Raw genomic sequence first — 25,899 nt, 5'->3', positions numbered from 1 at the left:
GAATGCAAAAAGGAACTATAACACTGTTAAAAACCTGTAACATGTAGACTGTGCGAAAGTAGTAACATGACTTAAAGATGTTCTGATCAATCATTGGATCAAATGACTGAATGATTGAAAGGTGTCACTCATATTAATAAACCCACAGAGAATTTCTCACCAAAATCTTCGGTTTTCCTCAGTTCCATGGAGCATTTTAGTGTCTTTCAGCTTATTGTTCCGGTTTTGTTCCCCCCCCAACTTTACTGTTTCAGCTTCACTGCTCTCACTAAACTCACCTCTAACCACAGCTGGGAGCTGTTTTTAGCAGAAAAGCTCCTAAAAACCCACTGTATGCTACCTGTCCAGGCAGGTGGATAAAGTTAGCAACTATCTGGTGGAGGTTTTAGTAGCTAAAGAGCCACGTATTTCCCTCAGGGGTTAATAGAGACCCAAACAGTGCTCGAAGAGTAAATAATCAAGATTTAGATTTATCAGGTGGGAAGAGAGATGACTCCAAACAAAAGCTAATGGATGGTGTTGTGTGTCTGTCGGATGTCTAAATAGACAACTGCTTGCTAACAAGCTCTTCATAACAACTTTATAAAATGATAATAGCAATGTTCTGTATGTTTACAGCTTGTTGCACTGCCCCCAAGTGGCCAAGAACATCAATTAATGCATAATTTTTTTTTTTTTTTGTGAAAAGTCCTGCTGTGGTTATGTCAGTTTTACAAATGTCTTATTATAATGATAATCCAGAAGTTAAAAATATATAGGATCTGAATGGCTACATAAAGGAAAATGTTCTTCTTAAGGGTAAAAACTCTACTTTTGGAAAAGGTCTAAATCCACGCTCAGACTGAATTATGGTCAAAATCCATGTTTGATATTGTAAGAAAAAAAAGAGAGTAAAAAATATAAAAGCTTTTGTACACCACAACCATTCTGCATGTATTGTGTTACATACATGTAACCACAGACAATACACTGAACCCCCGGCACACAAAACAAGACTGAATTATTGAGATTCGGTTCCTTGCTTGTGTACTTGTCAAAACCTCCATGGTTTCACTTGTTTAAAAGCTGTTCCACAAGGAAAAGAATCCATAGCGTGGCACAGACTGCCTTATATAACATGGGGTGAACTGCGGTATCACAGCAGCTCCAGTCTCCTGTGTTCATTTTGATTTGGAATAAAAGAAAGAAAATACCATTCTAAAGAATCTGGTTATCTTTGATAGCTTTGTTGTGTTAGACCTGTTGTGCTCAGAGATGTGTCGCTGTAGGCGATATCAAACAGCCCACATAAGAGGAGAGCACCACTTTTGGAGAATGTTCTCCTGGAATGATTTAAGGTCCTTGGTTAAACCATGAAAACATGGATTCAGGCCCTTTTTCAAAAGTATGATTTTTAGCCTTAGCACAATATTTTCTTACACATACTACACTTTCATGTGGTTCTGTAGCTGAACATAGCAGCAACATAGTGAAGGTTAGGGCTTCGATTCAACCCAGTGACCACCCACACTACACATTTTTTACACTTGTAGTACTTCAGGGCACTTAAGAATTCATCAAAAGGGATATATTAGTGGAGAAACACTATCCAGAGTTCCAGACATTTAATTTCACTATGAAATGTTCTTCCAAAGGGGCACACAGAAATTTCATTTGAGATCCAAAGGCGTGCAAATGATTGACTTAAAATTTTAGTTTCTGCATCAATATAAAAAAAAAAAAACTATGTTAACCAAAGACTTGGCAATAAAATTCACTGACACTTTCCCTCTTCACTGTGTGCAGGCTGAGTGATACATCTTCACTTAATGCGGCACCCGGGACAAGAACCAACTATTATGTACAGTATAGGGATATTTGTTTCTAATCCCGCAGAAGTTTTTTTTGTTTTTGGTTTTTTTGCATGCAAGGGGAGTGGAGTGGGGATGAGCTTGCGTGCCATGCCGGCCTGGCGTGCGTGGAGCCCGGTCACTGAACTTCGGCTTCCCCCAGGGAACGGGGGGGGGGGGGGGTTTGGGGCTGCACTGAGAGATTAAAATGAGACGAGGGAGAAAGCACAAGTACGCCCAGAAATGGCTTCCAGATGACCCCAACTCAAAGATAGGCTGAGCCATCGGTAGGACACCAGTTCGCGAAGCCTTTCCCACCTTCAGCCAGAGGAAAGAACCACATGGAGAGAGAAAACTGTGCCACTGTAATATTAGTCTATAAGCAATTAATCTCATAGCCTCCATGAAGATTTGAAGGAGCATTAAAAAAGGGGGTCTTAGTGTAATAATTACAGTCCAGGAAAGCATTAAATAAATTTAGTAACCTATGATGGGAGACAATGTTAAAAGTGACAGTGCAGCACAACCAAATCTGGATATTATTTTGAAATTTTCTTCACACACACCACTCAAATGTTTGCTTTGAACTTTCACTCTATTCGCATTTTCAAGCTCAGTCATCCATGTAACTTTGTCAAACGATGTGGACTGTGTATCATGACATTCTGTATTTTATGTTGTTTTTGTCCAAATTTCTTTCAATTTTGGTTTTGGAGAAAAAAATTAAAGAGAATATTTTATTTTGTTTTTCAAAAATGTGGCAGCTTTGGTGTCATGGTCTCAGTATTCCACCAGGAACCCAGGAAATCATTCTTGTATTTCCAAGGTGCATACATGTATAGAGACCTTATTATTTATGTTTTGTTTTTGTTTTTTTATTCTAGTCTCTTTGACTTTAGGGTTTCAGCTTACCTTTGCAGCCTACATGCTGTTAAAATTGAGAGTCATAGTATTGATAGAAGTATTGAGGGAAGTAGTATTGATTGTAAGATGAGGCTCAGGTAGCTTCTTTTTTTAAAAGGTTGCTACATCTGTCATCCATCAACCATAAAATCCAACCTTTAATGTATTGTATGCTTCATAATCTTTACAGTGGAGGACGATGGTGGCGATGGTAAAGATGGGCAGAATTAAGAATGAGAGTTTACCTGCTGAGTCACCAGAATGTGCCCATGGTTAATGCTCAGGTCTCCATTATGCATATCATTATTCAAAAAGTTGAAGTCCTAACTTTCTTTATAAAGTATTTTACTTATGAGTCATTGCAAAGTTTTTAATATACATCAAACCATATTCATCACACTTTAAGTGCTGTGACAATGGCTCACATCTTAGTATGAGGCGTAGCAGACTACTGCATTTCATAAGTTCACTTTTTTTTTGCAATTAACCTCTCATACAAATTTTGACGACAGCATCTGTTACTTATCTCACCTTTCTCTTTAATTATGTTATCATGAGCCGTCCGCAGTTGTGCTGCGAATCATTAGCTGTCAGAGTTATACTTACTTTACATTCCTTTCTGACATTACGATACATGGATGACTTTGTAAAGATATAATCTTTTGGGTCACTCAAAAGAAAATGAAAATGGAAATCCACCTTGAAAAATAAATCACTTGCACATGGAGAAATTTCTCACACAGCTGGAAACTAGACAGACAACGCTTGTCTGTGATGTTTTCTGAAGCTAATCCAATGACTGTGAGGAGAGTCCTCTTGAATTTCATTTTAGTAGTTGATTTGACAGAGATGCTGCTGTCAGTGTGATGGACTTGGTTGAAAAGGCTTGTTTTCATTTGTAGAAAGGACAGAGAAGGACAGCACTTGGGGGATATAAGTGACAGTTTCTGGGTGTACACATGTTTTATGACACAGCACAGAGCCCAAAGATTTGGAAAACATGGACAGACAAGCTGAAAGGTGTCAGGATGGCAGACCAGGCTTAAGTGTGTGTACAGTATGAGAACAAGATGTTCCAGGTAGCAGGGCCAAGCTTACATATTTGGAAGCTACACAGTTTATTGTTCCACATTTTTTACAGTCTTTCTGGGACAAAGTACTCAAAGCGATTTTCCAGAGCGCTACCTGTTTGCCCTCATCCTACACAGTTTTTCTCTTCTTTTTAGCCGTCATTAGTCATTATCCAGTGTTGTTCATGCAGTGATACAGCATGTTGCGTACACTAATATTCATACTCCAACAAGATTTTTACTCTGACTTGTCTCTCTTAGATCCTGCATGTGTCACTTGAAGTGAAAATGGCATATAAGGCCTTTGTTTATTGTGTGTCCATATGCACAGAATGTTAGTCATTAATACAGATAGATCAAAAAGACAAAGAAAGAAAGAAACAGCACTTTAAATTCACAGATGTTACAGGGAGAAAAAAACACTTGAAGAGACCCAGTTTCATTTTTTGGCATTGTTACCTCTGGCTTGTCTTGTGTTCCAGCAGACATCATTGCTTCCTGCAGCATTCGGGAGGGTAGATTATAGGAGGGACAGCAAATAATAATAATATAGAATTACATGTAGTTTTCCCAGTTGTATCAACTAAATGCTTGTCAGAGATTCTTATTACTGAAGTTAAAAAAAAAGTTAGAAGAAAGAATATACAGTCACAGTCGGGGTTTGTGTTCATGTAACCCACACTGAGCTGTTTTGGCAAGTCTCATTAGAACACAACCAAATACTGGATATTTTAGATCCTATCTTTTTTTTTTATTCAGTATTTATCCAAAAGCATTTTAAAATGTCAAAATAAATAATAGTAACTGCAAATGCATACCTTGGTGTAATTTACCACATACCTAAAATATCTATCAAGAAGTGCACAGGGAGGACAAGTATTCCAGTTTCTGTATAAATGCATGCAAGTCTTTCTCAGCACTCAGAACTCTGCTCAGGTTACTAGGGCAGAGTTTCAGTCACTGTTAGTCAAATCATTGTACTTGGTGTGAAATGGTTAACAACGAAAGCTTCTTGTCTTGTGATACCAAACAATTTATATAATCTGTAGAGCATCTGCTCACGTTGCTGTGATATTACATGAAGTAGCTTTTTCTTTGGATGCGACACAGGATGTTCCTGTTTCTTCTCCATACTCTTTACTAACTCATATATTTATGAACTGTTTTGTCTCAGTCTCTCTTTGAGACAGGCTGTCCCAGGCTGGGAGCCCCTCCCTGCAGGTGGAGCTGGTCTGACCAGGACCGAGGGGGCCAGCGGCTCAGCCGCAGGCATACTAAACATTACGTGCAGTATGGATACTACCAGCGGGTTGCTCTTCTCATTGTGTAATTGGGCGGATAATGTTCCGTGATTCCCTCTCTTTTGCACTTCCATATGTTCCGCTTGAGCAGCTCGGTGCATTTTAGTATCCTGAAAATGAAGCCGGGTCAGCGAACGGTCGGGTTACCCCCCTTCGGTGCTCTAATTCTGCAGATGAGCCGATGGAAGGGCCACAGCAGTGGGACAGGGACCTCAGAGGCCAGAGTTCGTTCTCAGATCTGGGCCCTCTGACGCCCTGCTGAAATCTCACTGGCACACATACTGAATATCAGTGCAATATTAGGGGGAAAAAGATGTACTTTCTTTGTGATTAATTTAATCCAAACTGTAAAAGATATTGATGGACTTTAAAGAATAAGATATATTAAGAATTAAAATCATCTTTGTGATAGTAGAGTAGTAGATGGTAAAGTGTGAAATAAGTGTGTGTGTGTGTGTGTGTGCGTGTGTGTGTGTGTGTGTGTGTGTGTGTGTGTGGGTGGCCTTATATTGGGCCTTGTGTGCTTTATATGTACCACATGCCTCATTTGCACACCACAACGCTGCGTATCTGAGACTTTAAATTGTGAAGCAATTACTGTGGAGCAGAATCTTTAGTAAGACCCGGGAAGTCACTTAAACTACTTTAAATCACAACCACTGGCAACTGCTTTCCAGTTTTGTCAGCTTTTGCTATTTTCCTTGCATTTTTCTTTGCTAGACTGACATTTCAACTGTCTCAAATCTTGAAAATGTATCTACAACTCATCTGCTTCTGTTTATCTGTGCTCTCTTATTTGTGACTAGTATAGATTCACAGAGGGAAACTGTTCTGTCTTTTTGTAAAAATTTCGACAGTTGTCAACCCAGTTATCACAGTTCATCCTTATTAGTTCAGTTTCAGTCTTCAGGTACTGTGGAGACAGTGCCTGTGCAGACATTCAATCCTCTCCCCGCTGCTGCTCGAGGAGCAGAGATCTCTGGAACAAGCTGCAGAAGTGTTTATACTTATGTTCACGAGTGCAGAGAGTGCGATTACAGATCTTAGAGCAAGCTGACGTAAAATAACAGTGTAATCCTTGGAGATGACACAACTGCTGCAGCCTCTTACCCTCTGCTGTATCTCAAAAGTGAGAGTTGTCATATTTGGCTTTAGGTGACAGATGGCCATGACCGCCTCACACTTCCAAGGGTCAGGCCTTCTCTGCGTCACACAGCCTTTTTTCGTGCAGCAGAGAGGGAGAGAACAGCATGGTGTCGCTCTCAAATGGTTGATTTTAGGAATTTGTTTGTTGTTTTGCACAGATGACGATTAAGAATGAAAAACAACATCCTCTGAGTTACAAGTAAAAAAAATGTTCTCAGATATTTCTAATTTTCTGTCCTCTTTTTGTGGTCTTTGTTGTTGGATACTGGTTAGTTTGCATGAGCAATGAAGCTATACTACACTTTTTTGTATAAATAAGAAAAGAAATCAAGCAGTAAACTTCTTTAAGTTGACATCATAGCTACAATCTAGATGAATTCCGTGATTCTATACAGACGTGCTTTACGCCCATCAGTCTGGCTCTTGAAGAGAGATGAGGACTGACATCTGACTATTAATATTTTGGAGTGAGTGAAACTCAAGTCTGGGATACAAAAGACTATGCCAAGAACTCTATTTACTGACTAAATGCAATTTCTGTAGCACATGTATCCTGTAGCATCATTTCATTCAAATCGCCTCTCAGTTTCCAGGATTTATTTCACTCTGGCACATTGACCAGTCACAGCTGCAGCGGAGTCCACCTCATCCTCTCTGTCAGACTGTGGCGCACACTCTGGCCCGGCCCATGTGGAAATAACCTGGAACCACTGACCTGTTCAGCTGCTTGGCTGAAACAAGCTGTACAGGAATGAATATGTATCTATTCATATTGATGCAGTGCAAGCACACATAAGGATGCTTTAAAGCAGTGATTCACACACACGTAGACACATGGTGTTTGTGTTACAAGGCCTGCCGGCGTGTTGGAAGCGTTTATATCGTCATACTTTTTCTTTAATGTATAGTCAGCCTGAGGGTCACAGGAATCTCATGCTTGAGAAAAAAATTACATTTACAGTGATTGTGTCTCGGCCATTTCCTCTGTTTAGGTATGGGACAAGTTCAAAGTCTACACTCAGTGGATTTTGTCTATATAAGGTGTGTTCCTTTTAGTGCCACAGTCATTTATAGGGGAATGTAAACACATAGCTGTTAGCAGATTAATAGCCATTAGCAGCTCTATTGTTCGAGAAGAGAAAGTCTAAACTGACACAGGCAAAGTGGATCATTTAGTGTGATATGGTCGTCTTGATTTCACACCCGAAAAAGTGGAACACTACATGTTGTGCGTGTTTTACAACTTTCTCATCCTCTTATTTTACTTGTTCTATTGCTAACTTGAGTGGAGTGGACAGAGTGGACAGGAGGTGGTGGTAAATCATCAATAAATAGAGTGAAGAAGTTCCATTTCCTTTTTTTTTTTTTAAACAAACCCTGCAGGCATAGCTGGAGCGAGTGGCGCTCTGTCATTGTTTGGGAACAATTTCACAGACATGTGCAATGAAGACCAGTGTTGGCCCTGTTTTTCATATGGAATGATGTGCCTTTTCCTCTCCATTTGATATGCTTGGCTAATTCATTGACATTGTTATAAGAACCTTAAGGAGGACCTGCACTTGAGGCAGATGTGCGGCCTCCATTGCCTGTTTTTGAAAAAATACAGGAATGCCAAATAAAGAAGTCATGTTATTCTTCTTTAAATAAAACTCTTTTCATTCTAAGTTAGAGACAAACACAACATGTGTGTTGTATAAGTGTAGGCCAACAGATAACTGTATGAATGGTGTAATCTGAGACATGAGTTCTACCATCCCCAGGCATCCCATGGAGGCAGACCCAGACACAAACAACCTTAAAGTCTGACCTTCTTACCCTGTCCCCCTACATGCCCTGCTGCCCCCTCTTCCTCACTGCACCCACCACTGAAGGTGATGCATTTCTACATCCCACAGTTTCTGTAGGGAAAGGCAGAGGCTGCCTCACAGCCTAAATAGCTTAAGAGAGAACAGTCTCGGAGGAGTCCCTTATGCACAATGTATTCCATATGCTCACTCAGAGGCCAAGAGGCACCCTATACCTCACATCTGGCACGGACCACCTATGCTAGCTGACATATTCCTCCTCCGACCATCAGACCGACTGCCTCTCAGTGGAAGGAGGCTGGCTTCATCACTGATCTCCGATTTGTTTCCGAACCAAAGACAGAGACAGTTTATGTTTGCTCAGGCAAAATGGACGTGATTACATTTTTTTTTTAACCTGAATTACTTCCTGCTTTGTATCTATTCATTGTAAATTTGTGAAATGGTTTTCTTTTTGTGTGTGTGTGTGTCTGTGTATTTTTCAGAATTAGAATGTAAAAATAAAAGCGCACTTATAAAAGCGCACTTACATAAATATACAAACTCACATGCAAAAATTTCTGCAGTCCGAAAAAGGCTGAAGCTGCAGCTTATGATGCCTACCCTGTTAACATTACATAATGTCCAACCACTACAGGTAATATCAAACAACAAAAACAAAACCAAACAAAAAAAGAAAACAATGCACATCCTGTTTAGCCTTGAAAATCAACTCAACATCAACACAAAAAAACATTCAAAACTAAACAAAACCAAAACAATACAAAATGAAAAACAACATATATCCTGTCCCCTGTCCTTCTACGCCAGTGTTTCTTCCTGATCAACCATTTTCATATTTGTTCAGTGTGCTATTTTTAAAGATTTGTTTACGCTTACCGAGTGTTTCTGTTTTCCATTCCTAACCACGACTCTTCCATAAGTTCACCCCTGTGACTGAAATACATAGTTTTTTCATTAGTCCTCACTAATTGTTTTTTTGAAAATATAATATCCTCTCAAATCATATAGATGTTCTTTTTAAACACCTTTTGTTCATTTCCAGGTACTAATATATTTTTTTGCTCTCCACATAATTTGAACTGTTATAAAATTGACCAAATCTTGAAATTTTAGAGCCTTTAGTTTAGTAAAGAGTGAATGTGTTTGTTCTCTTAAAGTAGTTTTGTTCACAGTTCCTATGGCTCTCCTTTGTGGTATAAAAATTTATATTTGTTTTATATGTGTTTCCCCATACTTCCACACAGTGAGTAATATATCTGTAAAGGAACAGCATGAGGTGTAAAACAAAACTTGATTTAGAAGATCTTTATATTGAAATTGACTTTAACACCTTAGCTTTAATATAATTTATGTATGGATTCCAGTATAGTTTATTATCTATTTTCACCTTTTCATGAGTTTGCTTTTGTGAGTTAGTTAAACAATCATCAAAGATTATATATTTTGTTAGTTTAGTTTAGTTATTTTTTAGTTATAGACTGAAAAAGGGTCTGGAGGACTATAAGCATTAAGAAATCATGAATGTAAAGTCACTGGCCAAAAGTCAAACGTTCAAGTTAATGGGCTTTGCCACAGTTATACTCTCCTTATACCTATTTGCATTTGGGAAAACAGATGACATAGATCTTAGTGTTCTTAAAAATTGCCTTTCACGGAGGGTTAACCGGGGGCATACTGTGTGTGTGTGTGTAAGACAGATATGAGGTACAGACAGCTGAGGTTTTACCGTGCAGACAGCTTACCTCTCTGAGGTACGCTGAGTTCACCAGAGTTGTTTTGTAAGACTCTTATAAAAGGTGAACAATATATTCTCCCTCTCACTTTTTTCGGTCTCTGAGGAGAAGGAGGGGATTGCTCCTCTCTTTCTCCTTCTTTGCTCCCTCGCTTTATTACCTCCGTCAGCCCTAATTTGGGTTGATGGGGTGGCTGTTGCATGACAAGACACATGTCTGGGCCCCTGCGTGAGAAGGCTGGCTCGCTCTTGCTGGGCTTGTTTTCTTTGCGTGACCATGTCCCTCCCTCTGTCACTCCTGGCACCTCCCAGCAAGCCCCCCCTTTGACCCCGTTCATGCCCTCGTTAGCTGGCATGTCGCTGGTTTATTTGCTTTGGCTAGCCGCCCGTGTGAAAGGCACATTCTGACCACGCTCAGGGAGGGGTCATCTCTTGAGTGGAGGTGTTGGTGGAGGTGGTGTGTGTGTGTGTGTGTGTGTGTGTGTGTGTGTGTGTGTGTGTGTGTGTGTGTGTGTGTGTGTGTGTGTGTGTGTGTGTGTGTGTGTGTGTGTGTGTGTGTGTGTGTGTGTGTGTGTGTGGAGACAATCCAAGCAAGTGAGGGTAGGGGGTTGGGATGAGGAGCTGAAAGAGCTCTGTGCTTTGCATGTGCGTGGTAATGTGTGGCTGGTATATTTGAGTGTGTGACCTCCCTGCTTGGTCAAAGGGAAATATGCCCCACTGTAACTGCTTTTGAGGAATGACATGCACAGGCAGGTCACTCAGAGTTTACCGTCCTGGTTGCCGTCCACAGAGAGTGCCGGAAAAAAAGGGAGCATGAGGATCGTGGCAGTGTGTGGAGATTTAAACTCGTTCCCACTGATGTAATCCAACAAATCCTCACGCTAACGTTCATGTCTCTGCACATTCCCCTCTCCTGCCAGATTTCCCCGATTGTATTCTGAGTGGGTATACAAATATAGATAGGAGCAATGGGACAGGACTAACACGAATCTGCAAAAGAGAGTTTATGTAAGACAATTGCATTTAAAGACCTTTGCTGCACTTGCCTCTGTACCGGCACAGATTCTCACAGCACACTGAGATGATACAGGGGGGAGTAAAACTTATGTAAACGTGAAAAATTAACTTTGAAGTTACTTAATCAAATTACAAACACAGTTACGAAAGCGGGTCGTGCCACTGGGACAAGTACAACAGTAACTTTACTCACTTACCTGAGTATTTTCTTTTCTTTTTTTCTTTTTTTGTGTAAGTTGACCGACAAAGAAAAAAAAGTAAATAGCAGCTCTGCCTTTCAACAGTCCTTCAGTGTTTAATTTCAGTATTTGTCTGTGAGCTCCCTACAGTAAGGACAAAGGACAATGCACTGATCTTTTTTTAACTTTCAAATGATTTTAAAAATATGTAACTTCCTCAATATCATTTACACATTTGGTGAAATAGCGCAAAGCTACTAAAGCTCAGTTTGATTCTCTCTGCTATCTTTTATAAAAACACTTCCAGAGTTGATACAAATCTATGAGACACTTACTTCCAAGGTGAATGTAAAGCTGCTTGTAAACTGTTATTTTCCTGGTAGCCAAACTGACTCGGGCCAGCAGCTCCTTTCCAGTGATGAATAATGCACCAAATTTAGAGCTAATACTGGGCCAAAGCTAGCCAAGTGCTGCTGACTGGAGCTGATTCGGCCCATGTAATTAGGAGTAGCCATCCCAAAAACTCATCCAAATCTGGCAGCTATATTTGGGACGGGGCTTGACACATTTCCTGCCAGGACATGGTGGAGTGCTCTAATTCAGCTCCAATCAGTCCAGATCAACTTACCACTTGTCAGTTGATCTGTTTTAATTAGCCTTTTTGTAAAACAAACACTTCTCTATTGGACAACTACTTTATTAATCATAAAGTAGTTGGTAGTAGCAGGTTAGGGAAAGATCATGGCCACACAAACATTGTTTGCAGGTCTGTAACAGGATGCATATTCCAGTCTGATGCATGGAATTCAAATGTGCCACATATCTGTCCACCACTCCAACCTCCATATCTTTATTTTCCGCCTTGCTACTGTACACTACTGCACATTGGACATATATATGTATATATGAATATGCATTGGACGTTGGATCTATGGTCTTATCCCTGACCTGACTGACCTATAACATTAAGAGATGCCTCTGATTGGCCACTAATAGAAATACCATATCCTCACAAAGTGAAACTCATAAGTAGGTACAAGAGCAGTGCTCATGCATATGCCTTAAATTTTGCAATAACCAGATAAATAAAGCTATTGAGAGGAGGAGAAAACAGCATGTAAACACATGTGGTCCTAATTCCTTGGATGCAGACTGAGTTTCACTGGTTGTGTTGATTTGATTCTCCACAGTGTTTAGTGGACTATCACAAGCTCAACACAACAGCATAACGAGACTGGACCAGAATAGAGTCCTATAGTGAGGCATGGGTTGTGGGAAATCATTTGAGCTATTGCATCTAGAGCACACGCAGACCCCTTATGAAAATTCTGAGCATGGACAGAGGAGCGGGAAACGTCAGCTGACGTCACGTCCCACTAATCCTGTAAGTCCAAGAAGAGACATGGTGAACATCAGCAAGATGAGGCCCATAAATCAAGCAGGATGTCGGGACAGCACGATAACACAGCCCGACATAGTCGCAGTCGTATGTTACAGATTAACCTCTGCCACCGCTTCAGTCAATACCTCTGCTGGGATGGAATCAGTTGGAGCTGTCTGGGTCTGGACGCTTGGGCTGTAAACACAGACACTGGCCCACCGAGCCCACCAAGTCACACTGCTTTTTGGTCTCTGTCTCTATATAACTTATATTCCCAGCACAGAGTTGTGAAATGTTCACATGATGGTTACTGACCGACCGCTGCTTCACAGGGGTAAAACCCATCTTTCATTGCATGTATTGAATGGACACATTCAAAGCAGCATGTTAGGAAGATTTATATGCTCCAAATGAACACTCATCAAGCCTAAATTGTGTGGTTTGTCCAATACGATTTGGTGAAAGAGCTGGACCGCATATTGGGACAATACACGAATTACTCAGAAGAGCCACATCTTTATGTTCTGAGACTGCCATAAATGACAAACAAGAGGCATTAAAAATGAGCCATGGAGGAGATGAAAAAACAACCTTCCTCTGCTGTTCCAGGAAACAAACTTTTCTGGTGGTCTCTCACATTAAACTGCCACTTACCCAAACGCAAACACACAGATACAAACAAGATTTGATTAGGATTGGCACGAGAGTGGATGCTTTCCGCGTTTGTCTCCTCGTGTGATTTTAGTTAGAAGAATATATTCTCACACTTGAATGTGTTGAGGGGAAAGCTGTAGGGTGATTAAGGGCTCCCCATGGAGCGAAACAGAGGAAGCAGACAGAGTCTATCATGCTTGGGCAACAGTGTAGCTTAAATGAAATCAGATCTCTGTGGGCTCAGGATGCATACTGTACATGCCATAGACACATATGCACTGGCACAAATGTACTACTGAACTGAATGTACACTCATACACAAGAGGGCTCTGGCCCTTTGGAAATTGAAAAAAGAATGAAAATTTTCCAATAACTAACTAACTATTAAAACTTTCTAATCAACTTTAAACTGATTTTTTTGCCACTTGGGGGGCAGCAGAAACAAGTGTCATATTTTCCACCCTGAACTTAGCAAATGGTTACTTATTTACAAAAGTAGCAGACACATTTCTCACCAGTTTATGAAAGTAAGTCTAATATTCACTTCCTTTTAGCTTTGTTGTGGTTTCAACTAACTGTGTAAGGAACCGTCTACTTTTTTAGCTGCTAATTGTGCTGTGTTCAGCATCTAGCTTAACTTGTGTTAGAGAGGGAGCCTACAGTCTACAGTGAGCCGTGAGAATGAACTTAAATAAATACAACTGTGGGACATAAACACCAAAACAGTGGCCTGATGGGAACTGCAAAATTATGGTAATAATTTAAATTATTCTTCACTTTGAGCTACAGCTTTAACAGTACACACAGTCAGTTTTTTATTGTTATATATATTGTTATATAAATGTTGATTTGTGCAGCTTTAACATGAGTTCACATGCAATTTCTTTTTTCTTTTTTTCAAATGTCATTTGGTATCAGGTACTTGGTAAAATATTTTGCTCTTATAACTTGTTAAATGGAAAAGAAATCAAGCTCATTATTTGGTACCACATCAGACTGGTGATACTATACCCTGTCTGCAGCTACTATAGAAGTGTTTGTACTGCAGAAGCTGTTTAGAAAGCAAACCAAGTAGTCATTTATTACCTGTGAAGGTTTTCTGATTCTGCAGCATTAAACCAGCGGGTGAATCAGTCCCTGTAGTAAACTTTCCATCATTGTGGGAAGGCCTTCGCCATTTGTGCAAAGCAAATACCACAGCTTCATCAAGTGTGAATTTTAAAGGCCAAACAGCAGCCAAGTCAATAGCAAGCAAACTAAGCGCGGTATGAGTGAATCCAGACGGTTTTAGCGTCTTAACCATAAGCTTTCATGTCTCTAGAGTGTGAGACCAAACTGGTAGTTATGAGGTCTGTTTAAAGCCTGCTTGAATGAGGAAATACTTAAGAGTGAAATGCAGCGTCTTCCAAGAACGAAGGACGATATAATGACAAGCATACTGGAGTCTTGCACATAAATTACTATTGCGATTTTATGGATTAATAACATGTCATCAATATTAGATGCTGACAACTATTTTTATTTATTCGATCTGCTCTTAAGGCTCTGCGACAACTGTGATATACAACTTTTCTTGCTGCCACTGAGGGTTACTTTGCAAGTGGTTTTATTTCAACAGTGTATAGAAACAAACATGATAGATTGCCATCCGTTCTTTATTATTATTTGTCCTCTCTGATGGTTGAACATGAAACTTACCACCAAATTCTTTTTCCACTTTTGGAAATGCAAAACGTGCAAAAAAACAAAAAAACAACCCACAGTTTTAAGTGTCAGCTGCATGATTGAGTGATTGTGATAAATCTGGAGATGTTTGATGGACAGATCTGAATGTGTGAGAGTTCCCAGCTTTCCCAACTATATCAGGCTCCCTTCTTCACATTGGTGAGCAATGAGGAGCCGCTGAGGTCGCAGTGGGACAAAGAAAACCCCATTACGTGACATGAAGGGGAACGATCCTCCCTGCCGCTGCGCATGACGTGAGAAGGCGAGACAGGCAACTGTAGGGAGGAGATTCTTGAAATTCAGAGGTCAAGCTTTCAGTCTGAATGTTTCAACAGGTCACGCCCTCAAGTCACCTCCCCCCTCCCTTCCTCTTCTCCCCTTTCATGACCCCCTCCATTCTCACCACATCATCTCTCCACCTGATGAAAGATGTTGATGAACAGCAAAGACGGAGCTTGAACCGACTTCCAGGACTGAGGCAAGACGGTTCATCTCAGTCAAATGCTGCGTATATGTCTGCAGCCATCTGGCCACCCCTCCCGAATTACAACAAGGCGGTGTGTTGTTTGGAGAGTTTCCCAAGTCACGGCCAGTAACCTGAAAGCACCTTGGATCTTTTTCCCCTGTTCTCTCCCTGCTTTCCTGTAGGAAGAGGCCTCATTTCGTGCTCCTTGAAAAAGTAACACAGTTTCTCTGACACGCTGCAACCGCCCATCATAAATCTGCACACTCAACTGTGGGCCCTCAAATCTATCAGCCCGAGTGCTTTGAGTCTGCGGTCCATATTGTGACATGTGAGGAGGCGGGATCGCTCACAGGTGCCCCTGTGCCGAGACTTATGGCCAGTGCTCCCCCACTCTGCAGTCACGCAAGCGCTGCCCCATGCCTGGACCTCAGCCTGATTTTACTGCAGCCATCAGGGAAACCAGACGCTACAAAGGCCCCGGGTCCACATCAATTTCACGAGCTAAGTTACTAGGAAATAAATCATTTTGAGGATTTATGAAAAGGGAGAAGGTAGAAAGAGGGTGCTCGGAAGCGTGCGGTCCAGACCTTCAAAAAAGTCAAAACAAGGGTGCTTAAAATAAAATCCAGTTAGTAATTCTTCTGTCAGTAAGAAAGGTCAAATTCTGATCTTCTTGTTAACTCCATGCTGATAAAAGCCAGTTATAGGGATAGCTGTACATGATTATTAAGTTAAATAAAAAAAATAAAAGATCTAGGTGCATGGGTACTTAAATTTGACTAATCATATTTCTTCCAGACACGCAAGGTTTCAGGAACAAGACCTCAGGCTTTATAGGTCATTTGAGATCAGCAATTTGGCTTTTACGGGGCAGGATTCAGTCCAGACACCATTTAATAAAATACATGCAAAGCCGACGTCTCTTTTCCTGCACCTTAAATACGTCAATCATTAAACCAAACCTATTCACACTTTGTGCTGTGATTAAGAACAGTGTTATTATTGTTATTCCTGTTCAACTAAAGGCTAATGATCTCCCATCAAAAGGAAACTTAACTTTTTAGGAATGATTTATTTCCTGAGGCTGAAGTTAGCGTCTTATTTGAAAGTATGCAAGGAGCACGAAGAAGCGAAATCCACCCAGAATGTTTCCAGCTCCATGCCAATGTGTTTCTCCAAGCACTACTTTACATATGGTTTAAGACTGAGAGCAATTAAAAGTGTTTTCTCAGTTTCCGTCCACTGAAGGAAACACATCGACACATGTTAAAATTTTATTCTGCTGGCCACATTTTCACTCTGGAAACAGACAGTTTTATGGGATACCATGAAAATTGAACATTCTTCACCCTTCTCATTTTGAAATCATTTAGATTGACATACTTATTAAAATGTTGCCAGAAGCCTCAACATGAGGGCTTCCTTTCATACATTTCTTAGAGATGTCAAGATTTATGCTTTTAGCAAAGCAGTAAAACCGCACTCCAAATCATTATCTCTGTGTGAAAACTGTTACTGATTTTTGATTTTGTAAATCAATGAATAAGAAGCAGTGTTGTTGATCTTTGGCCCAAATAAATTTATGTGCTGGCCTTGTCAATTTTCTAGCTCTTGAAACTGACATATTTTTTCTACAGTGTATCTCGCCAGCATTTACCACAGCGCTCTGATTTGCAATCACAGCGTGTATAGTAACATCAGTTTACAGATGAAGCCTGTGCTGTAGTTAACATAGTGAGCTTCAACGTACGGACACACAGGTATTTCATAGAAGCCTGCTGTGCTCTGCATGAAAGGCCTTTTTTTTTTAGGGGGGGCAACACAAATCAGATGTGTATGGCAGTAATTACCCTAGTTTTTGGCTGGCACGCTGTGGTCATTTAGAAGATTAATCAGACATAGATAAATAAACAGGCTTGGCCCCCACGCCCAGAGTTCTGCATAAGGAAAGACTAGTCTGGTGTCCACTTAAGATACCATAACTCAAAAGCTTTATTGAACAAAAACACATATTTTGGCAAGGAGCAATTCTCACCACATTTCATGAAAAACCTTGACAAGCCTGTAGGATCACAAATAATGAAATAAAAGATTAGACTAAGCCAAAAAATTATGTAACATAATTAATGGTGTAAGATTTAATCTGTTAGGAACTCTTGTGTTACTTTAAACAGAGTTCTGAAAACATCAGATCGTAATCAAACTAGACACGAAGAAAAAATATACCAAAAACTGGATGACAACACAAAAAAACATACAATTCCCAGGGATTCATTTCCATTAATGTTACACAGTCTGCCCAAGATACACTTATTACTTATTAAAAGCCATAAACGCTTGTTAAACACAGTCATGTTTCAGAGAATAGTTTCAACATAGTGGCGTGCCCTCAGGCTTCTTATCACTATAGGTAGTCATGAGCTCATTTCTTGTCAGCCAGTTAAGGCTCCCCGCACAGTGGATACTGCTCTCTGTAGGCACAAGGTAATTATCTGCAGGCACGCAAAGTGCTAGCTGGCTAGCTCGGCCCCCAACACTGCACAGTGTGTGAGGGACAAGACTTCCCTTCACTTTGTTTTTTTTTTCTTGAGTTCTGCCACCTTCGGCCCATATGACAGCCACATCAGTCATACCAGGATCGTGTTTTTCTTCCTAAACATTTACACTCTGCATTCCAGTGTACGACTGAAGCTTTGATTTAAGAGGAGTGCCACATATTGTGAGTGAATCACAACCCTCTCGGCAAGTTTCACAGTGAGGGAGAGTGGGCTTCGGTCATCAGAACAAATGACTTACAGGAGACCGGTCCATCTCCTCTGTCAGTACTAGACTCATTTCATTTTTTTCATTCAATCAAACACATGAAGCATTTCACAAAGAGGAGAGTCAGGAAAAATGAGAAACTTACCAGCTATGCATTCAAAAGAGACCCTACTTGATTATATGAAATAAAATGCTGCCCTCTTGTGTCAAATCAGTCTCAGGCACAGAATAAGTTCTGTCCCTATTTTGCATGTACAGTATAAACACCATATGGATTAGTAGATGATGTAACTGTGTTTGTTGTAGTTATGTTGGTGCTGCTGACTGTGATGTTTTTGTCCTTTTTAACAATCATCTTGCTGGATTTGTAATAGTAGATGAAGAGGAAGAAACCTGCAAAAATAGAGCGGCTGGGTTACAGTTACTGAGTCTTTACATTTTTGATAACAATTGAATTAGACTGTTTGTCTGGGCGAAGCTCAAATTGCTGTGTGTCAAGTTGGAGTCTACCTTGAAAGCTGTTGAGGATGGTGAAGATATAGTAGGAGGCTAGGAGCAGAGGTCCGTGGCTGAAAAAGGCAAAGGCCCAGGTGATGCCGAGCAGGAAGAGCAGGCCCATAATGGAGAACGATTTAGTCTTTATGGAGGTATTGCTCTGACTTTTTTCTGCTGTGTGTGTCATCAGAACAATCTGCCGCACAGTTATGATGAATATGACAAGAGTGAACATGAACACCCCAGCATAATAACCTATATTGACTCCTTGGTGGACATCAGGATCTGAGATCCAGCACCTGAAAATAATGAATTAAATAATGATCCGCTTAGCAACAAAGGAATAATAATTTTTGTGAATAAAAATCAGACTTGCAGTCAGTGAAAGTTGCTTACATTTTGGCTGAAGTCCCGTCATCAATGGAAATGACCAAGGAACTGTATTTCTTTAAGGCAAGGAGAGTGACCACCACTACAGCTGGTGGAACTACAGAGAAAGACAGCTCTGTGTACATACATTGTCTTATACTGGATATTTAAACACAATGAATTTTTGGTCCTGTTCTCTTACCCCATCCAGCGATGCAGATCTTCGTTATGTAATGTTTGATGTCAGTGTGGAGCTGTCGTAGATTACAGTATAAGTGCAGAGCCTCCATGAAAAACCAGCTAAAAGTAGCCAACATGGCGTAATGCATAACTGCTGCCATCGCCACACATGCACCGTCGTTCCCAAGGTTAGCAATACTCTCATTTACCAGGAAGGACAGGTTGAGGGTGAACATGGCAACAAAGAGGTTCATCAGGATCTTAGTCGCGTGGCTCGCTTTCCCTTTTCTGTGGAGCGTATTAGGTCGTGTCAGCAAAAGCCTTCAGTATTGTATGTTAAAATTAAAAACTGGCCTGCGATCCTTGTACCTGATAAGACAGTGCATGAAGAGAGCCACCCCCAAGAAAAACATCGACAGGCCACAGCCGACTGAAGTGATGTAGGTCAGAGACTTAAAATCTGAAGAGCTTATGTTTCCAGGTGGTGACTGATTTACAACAGAGAGATGTTAGATTGTGCATGAAATGTCTGTCTTAGCTCTGAAAAAAAGCACAATTACTTGTAATACTGTCATCTTACCAACAGTATGGCAAAAAACGTTAGATGAGAGCACTGACATATGATGCTGCCACTGGTCTCCTTTGTTTGACAGCCATCCGTCACCCAGATCGATGTATTTGCTAAAAAAAGACAAAAGTTGCTACTGTACTAACAGGCTGTAACGGGCTATTTCTCTCGAATGACTGAGGAAGATGTGACAGAGCAAATACTGATGCCACACTTTTGACTTGTTATAGGCAACATTAAAGTATTTAAAGAATATTTTTTACAGTACTTTTGCCATCCCACGACCTGCAAGAAGCAATCTTTCCATTCTGTAATAGAATTAAAAAAAAGAACAATCAGTTTAGTTATTCTTTCCATAGCCAATTTATTATTGTTCATTATTGTATATGTGAGCACATCTCTTTCACCTTGTTCACATTAATGTAATGAATGTCTATGGTTTCTGAGAGATTTGATATTTCTGTTCCCATTTCAATTCCCAGTACTTCATTGTTGAAAAAGGAACTGTTGGAGTCATTCTGTTGAGACTGAAATATTATTTATAGTTACTGCAGGCAGAGAGACAAAAAAACAAATTCCACTGGCAATTTAACTACTCAATCATTATGTTTATCTAAAAGTAAACCAAAAAACAAAAAACAAACAAACATAATTAGATCAACTTTACTTTTACCTGATACATTCCTGGAAAATGCAAAATTCCAAGAAATGAACCATTTCTTTCTACTGCCATGTGGCTTGCTTCTTTGGGGAAGTACACAAGTTGATAGAAATTCAACTCTGAATCGACTGTATTCTTGAGAATCTACAAAAAAAATATGCAAAAAAGATTATCAGAAAACTAGGATGATTTAATTGTATTCATAATTGTGTTTAACTCTTGTATCATGGCAGACTGCGTACTGTCATATCATGACTTGCTGTAACACCAACGGTGATGCTCCCGTTATTTTGGGGGGGGAGTTTCGTGAGCAGCCCTTTAACATTGCCCGCTGAGATGGCTGCTGTCCTGGAATTGCCCAGCAGTTTCAGCACAGAGGAGAGAGTATTCATAGTTTCTCTGTAATGGAGACACAAACTAATTATTGTCAGCGCCACAACTCCTAACAGTGACTTGACTCCAACAGTGTGCATGTCAGTACAGCATCATTGCCATCAATAATTGACAGGTACTTACTTTGCGCTTTTTAGGCTGATCCTACCGTCATCATCTCTCTCCACAGGTGGGAGATGAATAGTCTTTTCTTGTGGTACCTGACATGACACAAATTTCTTTTCCTCTCCTTTATTTTGGATGACGTAGTTTGTTTCTGCTAAGCCTGCATATCAACAACACACATATATACATAAACACACATACATGGACAGACACAAACAGAAACATCTGATTTTCACTACCATTCTCTTCTTGGCTTATTATTAAACTGATTACTGAGATGTGTTTTAAACAACGTAATCTAACAAACAAAAGACAATACCTTGGCAGAGGTGTTCATTATAGGGTGACTCTTTAAAGTCGCCTTGGCTGAATCTAACGCTCTTGTTACCTTGAACATATTAAAACATCAAGTTGTTAGACACGCACCTTATTAAGAATGATATCACTGCTCTGTTACATGTGTGCTGACATGGAAAGGAAGAGCTTTGGTAGATTTGTGATTTTACCTGTATTTAAGCAGTTGTCAATGTTTAAAAGGAAACCTGCAACAGATTAAAAGGTGTATAAGACAACTGGATAAAAGACGAAACGTTCACAATGTGTGGGATTTACTGTTTTGTTTCAGTAAAAAAAACTTTTTGACCAATAGGGGGCAATCTCTCACTGCATTCAGCAAATATGTCCCCTTCAGTCAACGCTCTATCTGATTAAAGAAGACATATTAGTATTTCTTAATTGTACAATGAATAGTGGTAGTGAATAAGAAGAATCAGTCTGAATATGTCTGAACCTAGTTGTTTCTTGTTTTAAGAGCTGACATAACAAGGGGGTTGAGAGCAATACCTGTTTTTCTGTAGACTGTTGATGGCATACAGCTGAAGTTAAGATCTCGTACCTCCATCAGTACAATATCTTGCTTGGACACAATCTCTTTATCCGGAATTATGATATTTCCATTAGGCTTTATGTCAATGCTGCAGTTGAAATCTGTTCTACAACAGTCTAAAAATACAAACCACAATACATTCACATTTATCAAATAACTAAGAAATAATTGTATGTATCAGTCGAATAATTAAGCAATCGTACTTGCAGGTGGTTTGAGTCCTTGAACACCAAAACAGAGTTTAATTCCACTGACCTCGTCATAGAGAGCCTCTGAAATATGATGTGAAACCACTGTTTGCTCTGAAATGTCCTTAGAATTTTCAGCTGAAGGCCATTTTCTTTCTACAGTACTATCAAGCTTACCTGATGGAAAAGTATCATTAAACTCTTTGGTGCTGACAAACAGTATGTTTTTTGGGCTGCATGTTTCATTTCTGTCTGTAAGAAGAAAAAAAAAAGCAAAATGACAAATATAGCATGCATGTCACTAGAACATGCTAAAATATGTTGAGAAATACTGATTTGTTTTTTACTCACCTCCACATATGTTGTTCTTGAGGAACAGGGCATAGCACAGAATTACTGTCTTCACCACAAACATCCAGCGACACCTTACATCCACGGGTAACATTATTATAAGGAGTAAGAAGCTGTGTCTATTTTTATGTGCCACCTAACCGAGTAGCTTCTACAGCTTGACTGAGGGCATTTTCTGCATTGACACTGTGGACAGTAACTCTCATCCACCTTACAGACATTACACGTTACTGACAGATGTACCGCTGATGTTTCTCTAGTCATTCTGTCTGATTTACCTTGCAAATGAAACATGTCCACTTCTCGCAGTTCATGTCACGTCTCCCTTCCCAGTAAACTGCTGGTGGACTTCCTCTTTTAGTTACAGGCAGGAATAAAATATACCTGTAGTTCTTAATGGAGATGTTCCTGCAGTCTACATTTATGCTTTTTTTTTGTAATACAGTTTGTATTATATTTATCATAAATATACCAAATAACCCAGTTTTTCCTTACAAAGCATTTTTGTCTGTGTATTTCATCCTCAATATCAAGTTAGGAAATGAAGGATTTGTAGTTCTTTTACAACATTTGATTTTGTTTATCAAATATCTCTGTATTCATATGACAAGATGGATAGAAAAAATAATTGTTAAATACATTTTTTTTAAACAATTTTGTGCAAATTGTTCAATTAGGGATGTGTACTCTGGCCTTTCTCCCCAATGAGCATAGTCTTTTTTTTCTTTATTTATTGGACTTGGTGTAGATTTATTGCAGATATTTTGCCTCTCATCTGAAAAACTTATGAAATTCTGCGGCAAATTGTTTTCACAATGTCCTGCAAACTAGTTGGAGTGGAGGGGGTCCATTGATGCCACATTTCACAGTAAAATGAGGACGTCGTCATGCAAATATTTTACTCAGATCTTTATTTTTAGAAAGTTATTGCATGCCAGTTCAGCGGCTTTATGGAAGGCAATGTTGGGTTGCTGGTCTGTTCACCAGTTGGGTCTGGACTGAACTATCTCAACAACTCCTGAATGGATTGCCATGAAATTTTGTACAGACATTCATTGTCCCCAGAGGATAATCTTTCTGATCCTCTGCTTTTTCATCTAGTGTGATCATCAGACCAACATTTCACTTTTTCCAATGCTTCAGTTTAAAACCTAAAACCAACAAAACTCATAATATGCCTATCAGTCTCAGCTGTAGTGGGAATATCTGTTTTTCTTGCTAACTGACTGAAGAATCCAGCATGCAAACTAAGATGTTATATACATTATAGCTGCTTAACACCAGCATGCTAGCATTCTCATTGTGACCATTTCAGCATGTTGACATAGCACTCAGCTCCGGCAAAGCCTCATAGTGCTGCTAGCATGGCTGTAGTCTTTAATGGCCTAAATTTTAAAATACCATTTTCCTGTGAAAATGATTTTAACTGCATCAGTGTTTCCTGGTCATCTTTTTGTAGAGACCTGGTCTGGTCACAGTGAAATGCCTGCCAGCATCTGGCAAGGAGTGGGCCAGACCGCCAGTTGACCACATCATTATTTCATGAAAGGGACATTGTCTGACAAACTCAGTGTAAATACAGGTTGACAGCAGCTGTGCCGTATCATTGACTATATTGGCATTTAAAATTCCTGTTTGTACATAAAGATATGATATAAAGAGACCACAGAGTGTTGTGCTTTTAACCCTGCTGCCACATAACTTCCACCTATGCTTACAGACACAGTTACTCTGCTAAGTGAAGGACTGTTAAACATCTGTCCAGTGTCTGTCTTCTCTCTCATCTATAATGTGTTTTAATGCAGCCAAATTCACAAAATAGTTGATCTCATTTACATATTTTTCTGTTTTTGTTGTCAGACAAATTAACAAATGTGAACCAGTAACTTAATAGTGCTACAGTTATAAAATGATTTTATAAATGCGATGTTTCACTGGTTAAATTTAACCAGCTTAATGTAGATGTAGCCTTTGTCTTCTTTGCATACATGCATATGCCTTTTCAGGGTCTAAGGAGGACCTGAAACTAACAAACACCAAGGAGTGCATTTCCTTGTTTCTTACAATAGGGGTGGACACCTCAGCTTTGTGGAAATATGCTTCCCCTTATTTGTTTAGAATATGAATTCGACAGTTGGCTGATTCTTATATATTGCCCCTTCAAAGAAATGGTCTGACATTTTGGGAAATAGACTTTTAGAAAGATACCCCTCACATCTGCATGGTAAATACAAGGTTGTGGCTGGTTAACTCAGTTTAGCATCAAGGCTAGAAACAGGGGGAAGCAGCTAGTGAAAAGACACCCAATATGTCTCACACTTTTTTTTCACTCCCCATGTTGTTTCAATTTTAAACCTGCAGCGGTAACAAAAAATTAATAATTGTGTTTGATGCTCACTAGAAGCACAATGCAAATCCTGTCTATGTATTCATACAGTAGTCATTCATGGAGTAGGTTTGATTACTGCTGGCTTGTGTGAGAAAAAATAGGAATAAACAAATTGTGGCCTTGGACAGCTTGTTGCACGCCAATATTATTTGCATCCTTGTGCAAATGTGAAATTTAAGAATTGAATGGAAACAATCCACTGTAGCAGTGCCTTGTTAGTGTTCTTACATTTCCAGGTAAATAACCTCAGTGGACTGACCAGGGGGAGTGGGAGGAATGAGATGGACTGAATAGGAACCTGATGTCTGAAAAGTGTGTTGATGCTGCCCCCTGGTGAAATCCTGAAAGTCAATGCTTTTAGTGCATTTCCTGACATGATTTAACATGGTTTTGAATATTACATGCATTTTTTTGTTTGTTTTGATAATCTCCTGACTGTTTGTCCTTTTTTTGTACTGTTCGTCATTACGATGCCAACACAGGACTGATAAATAAAAATGCTACCCTAAAACATGGGAGACCTATACAAATAGCACTGCAGATAAAAAGCAATGCAACTGACCATAAATTGACGGATGACAGAGCCTTTAGAGAAACAACTTGAGCTCCTCTGTGGTTGTTAACAGGTTGCTAATGTCATTACAGCCAGCCTGCTAGCCTGCTAAGGCAATTACCACCCCACCAGCCGCACTAAACACATTTAAGACCTGATTGCAGTCTGGATAGGCCTGGTTTGATTTATTGATGGAGTTTTTATTGACAGTTTGGAGTTAACTCAACATATTGAACCATGTGGTCAGCCTGGTGATGTCATTGTTATCCTCATTAATGCCTGCTTGGCCATTAGGTTGTTGTTAATGCGGCATCATGTGGGCAGGTGAGAAAACAAGTTTCTCTCTCTCCATTAAAATTAGACAGATTAGACAGCCATTAAGTTAGTGATGCTTGTAGTCAGTGAATTAAGTGATTTGTGTAATGCTCTTAACTCTGCCACCATTCATCAATAAATCAACCTCTCTGGCCTGCTGTGAGGATTAATTAAAGGAATTTCTTTGCTCTTCACCATGATGATGTTGTTGTTGTTTTCAGGAGTCGTTCTCTTGGTGGTTTGTTGCACGATGCTGTAGGGATAGAGCTGAGGGGCTCAGTGCTGTATGGCAGATGAATATTTGATGGCCCTTAATGGAGCCTTCACCCTCATGCCATAGTTCTGTTTTTCCCACCGCGCACAACAGAGGGCCGTGGTGGAGCTGTGTGTTCGCCATCCATTTTGGCGCTTCCCTGGTGAATTTTGTTTCCTGCCTGGCTGTGCCACACAACAGCTGCCTGTGATTTCATCA

General features: G+C 39.9%; 2 protein-coding genes across 4 annotated transcripts in view; one reads left to right on the top strand and one right to left on the bottom strand.

Moving 5' to 3' along the window:
* dnajc17 (DnaJ (Hsp40) homolog, subfamily C, member 17) overlaps positions 1 to 25,899 on the top strand; it is a 106,410-nt gene that overhangs the window by 67,962 nt on the left and 12,549 nt on the right. The gene's annotated exons all lie outside the window — the stretch shown is intronic.
* On the bottom strand, positions 17,180 to 22,383 carry LOC121197540 (adhesion G-protein coupled receptor G2-like). Of its 3 annotated transcripts, none has more exons than XM_041061196.1 (18): positions 22,171 to 22,383; positions 21,997 to 22,071; positions 21,835 to 21,903; positions 21,589 to 21,747; positions 21,389 to 21,448; positions 21,252 to 21,287; positions 21,065 to 21,133; positions 20,764 to 20,905; positions 20,490 to 20,646; positions 20,260 to 20,391; positions 19,994 to 20,113; positions 19,855 to 19,894; positions 19,599 to 19,699; positions 19,388 to 19,506; positions 19,041 to 19,306; positions 18,866 to 18,956; positions 18,485 to 18,768; positions 17,180 to 18,367 (listed from the first exon to the last, which is right to left on the bottom strand). In XM_041061196.1, exons 1-18 carry the CDS (start codon positions 22,262 to 22,264, stop codon positions 18,216 to 18,218), a joined length of 2,166 nt encoding a protein of 721 aa, XP_040917130.1. In that variant the 5' UTR covers positions 22,265 to 22,383; the 3' UTR covers positions 17,180 to 18,215. The 3 variants fall into 3 exon arrangements, with proteins under 3 accessions (XP_040917130.1, XP_040917131.1, XP_040917132.1); XM_041061197.1 differs by having other exon boundaries at positions 21,410 to 21,448; XM_041061198.1 differs by lacking the exon at positions 21,389 to 21,448.

Source organism: Toxotes jaculatrix, chromosome 17 (genome assembly GCF_017976425.1).
Source record: "Toxotes jaculatrix isolate fToxJac2 chromosome 17, fToxJac2.pri, whole genome shotgun sequence".
Taxonomy (NCBI): Eukaryota; Metazoa; Chordata; class Actinopteri; family Toxotidae; genus Toxotes; species Toxotes jaculatrix.
Note: the sequence above shows the minus strand (reverse complement) of the source record. Positions and strands in the feature narration are given on the sequence as shown.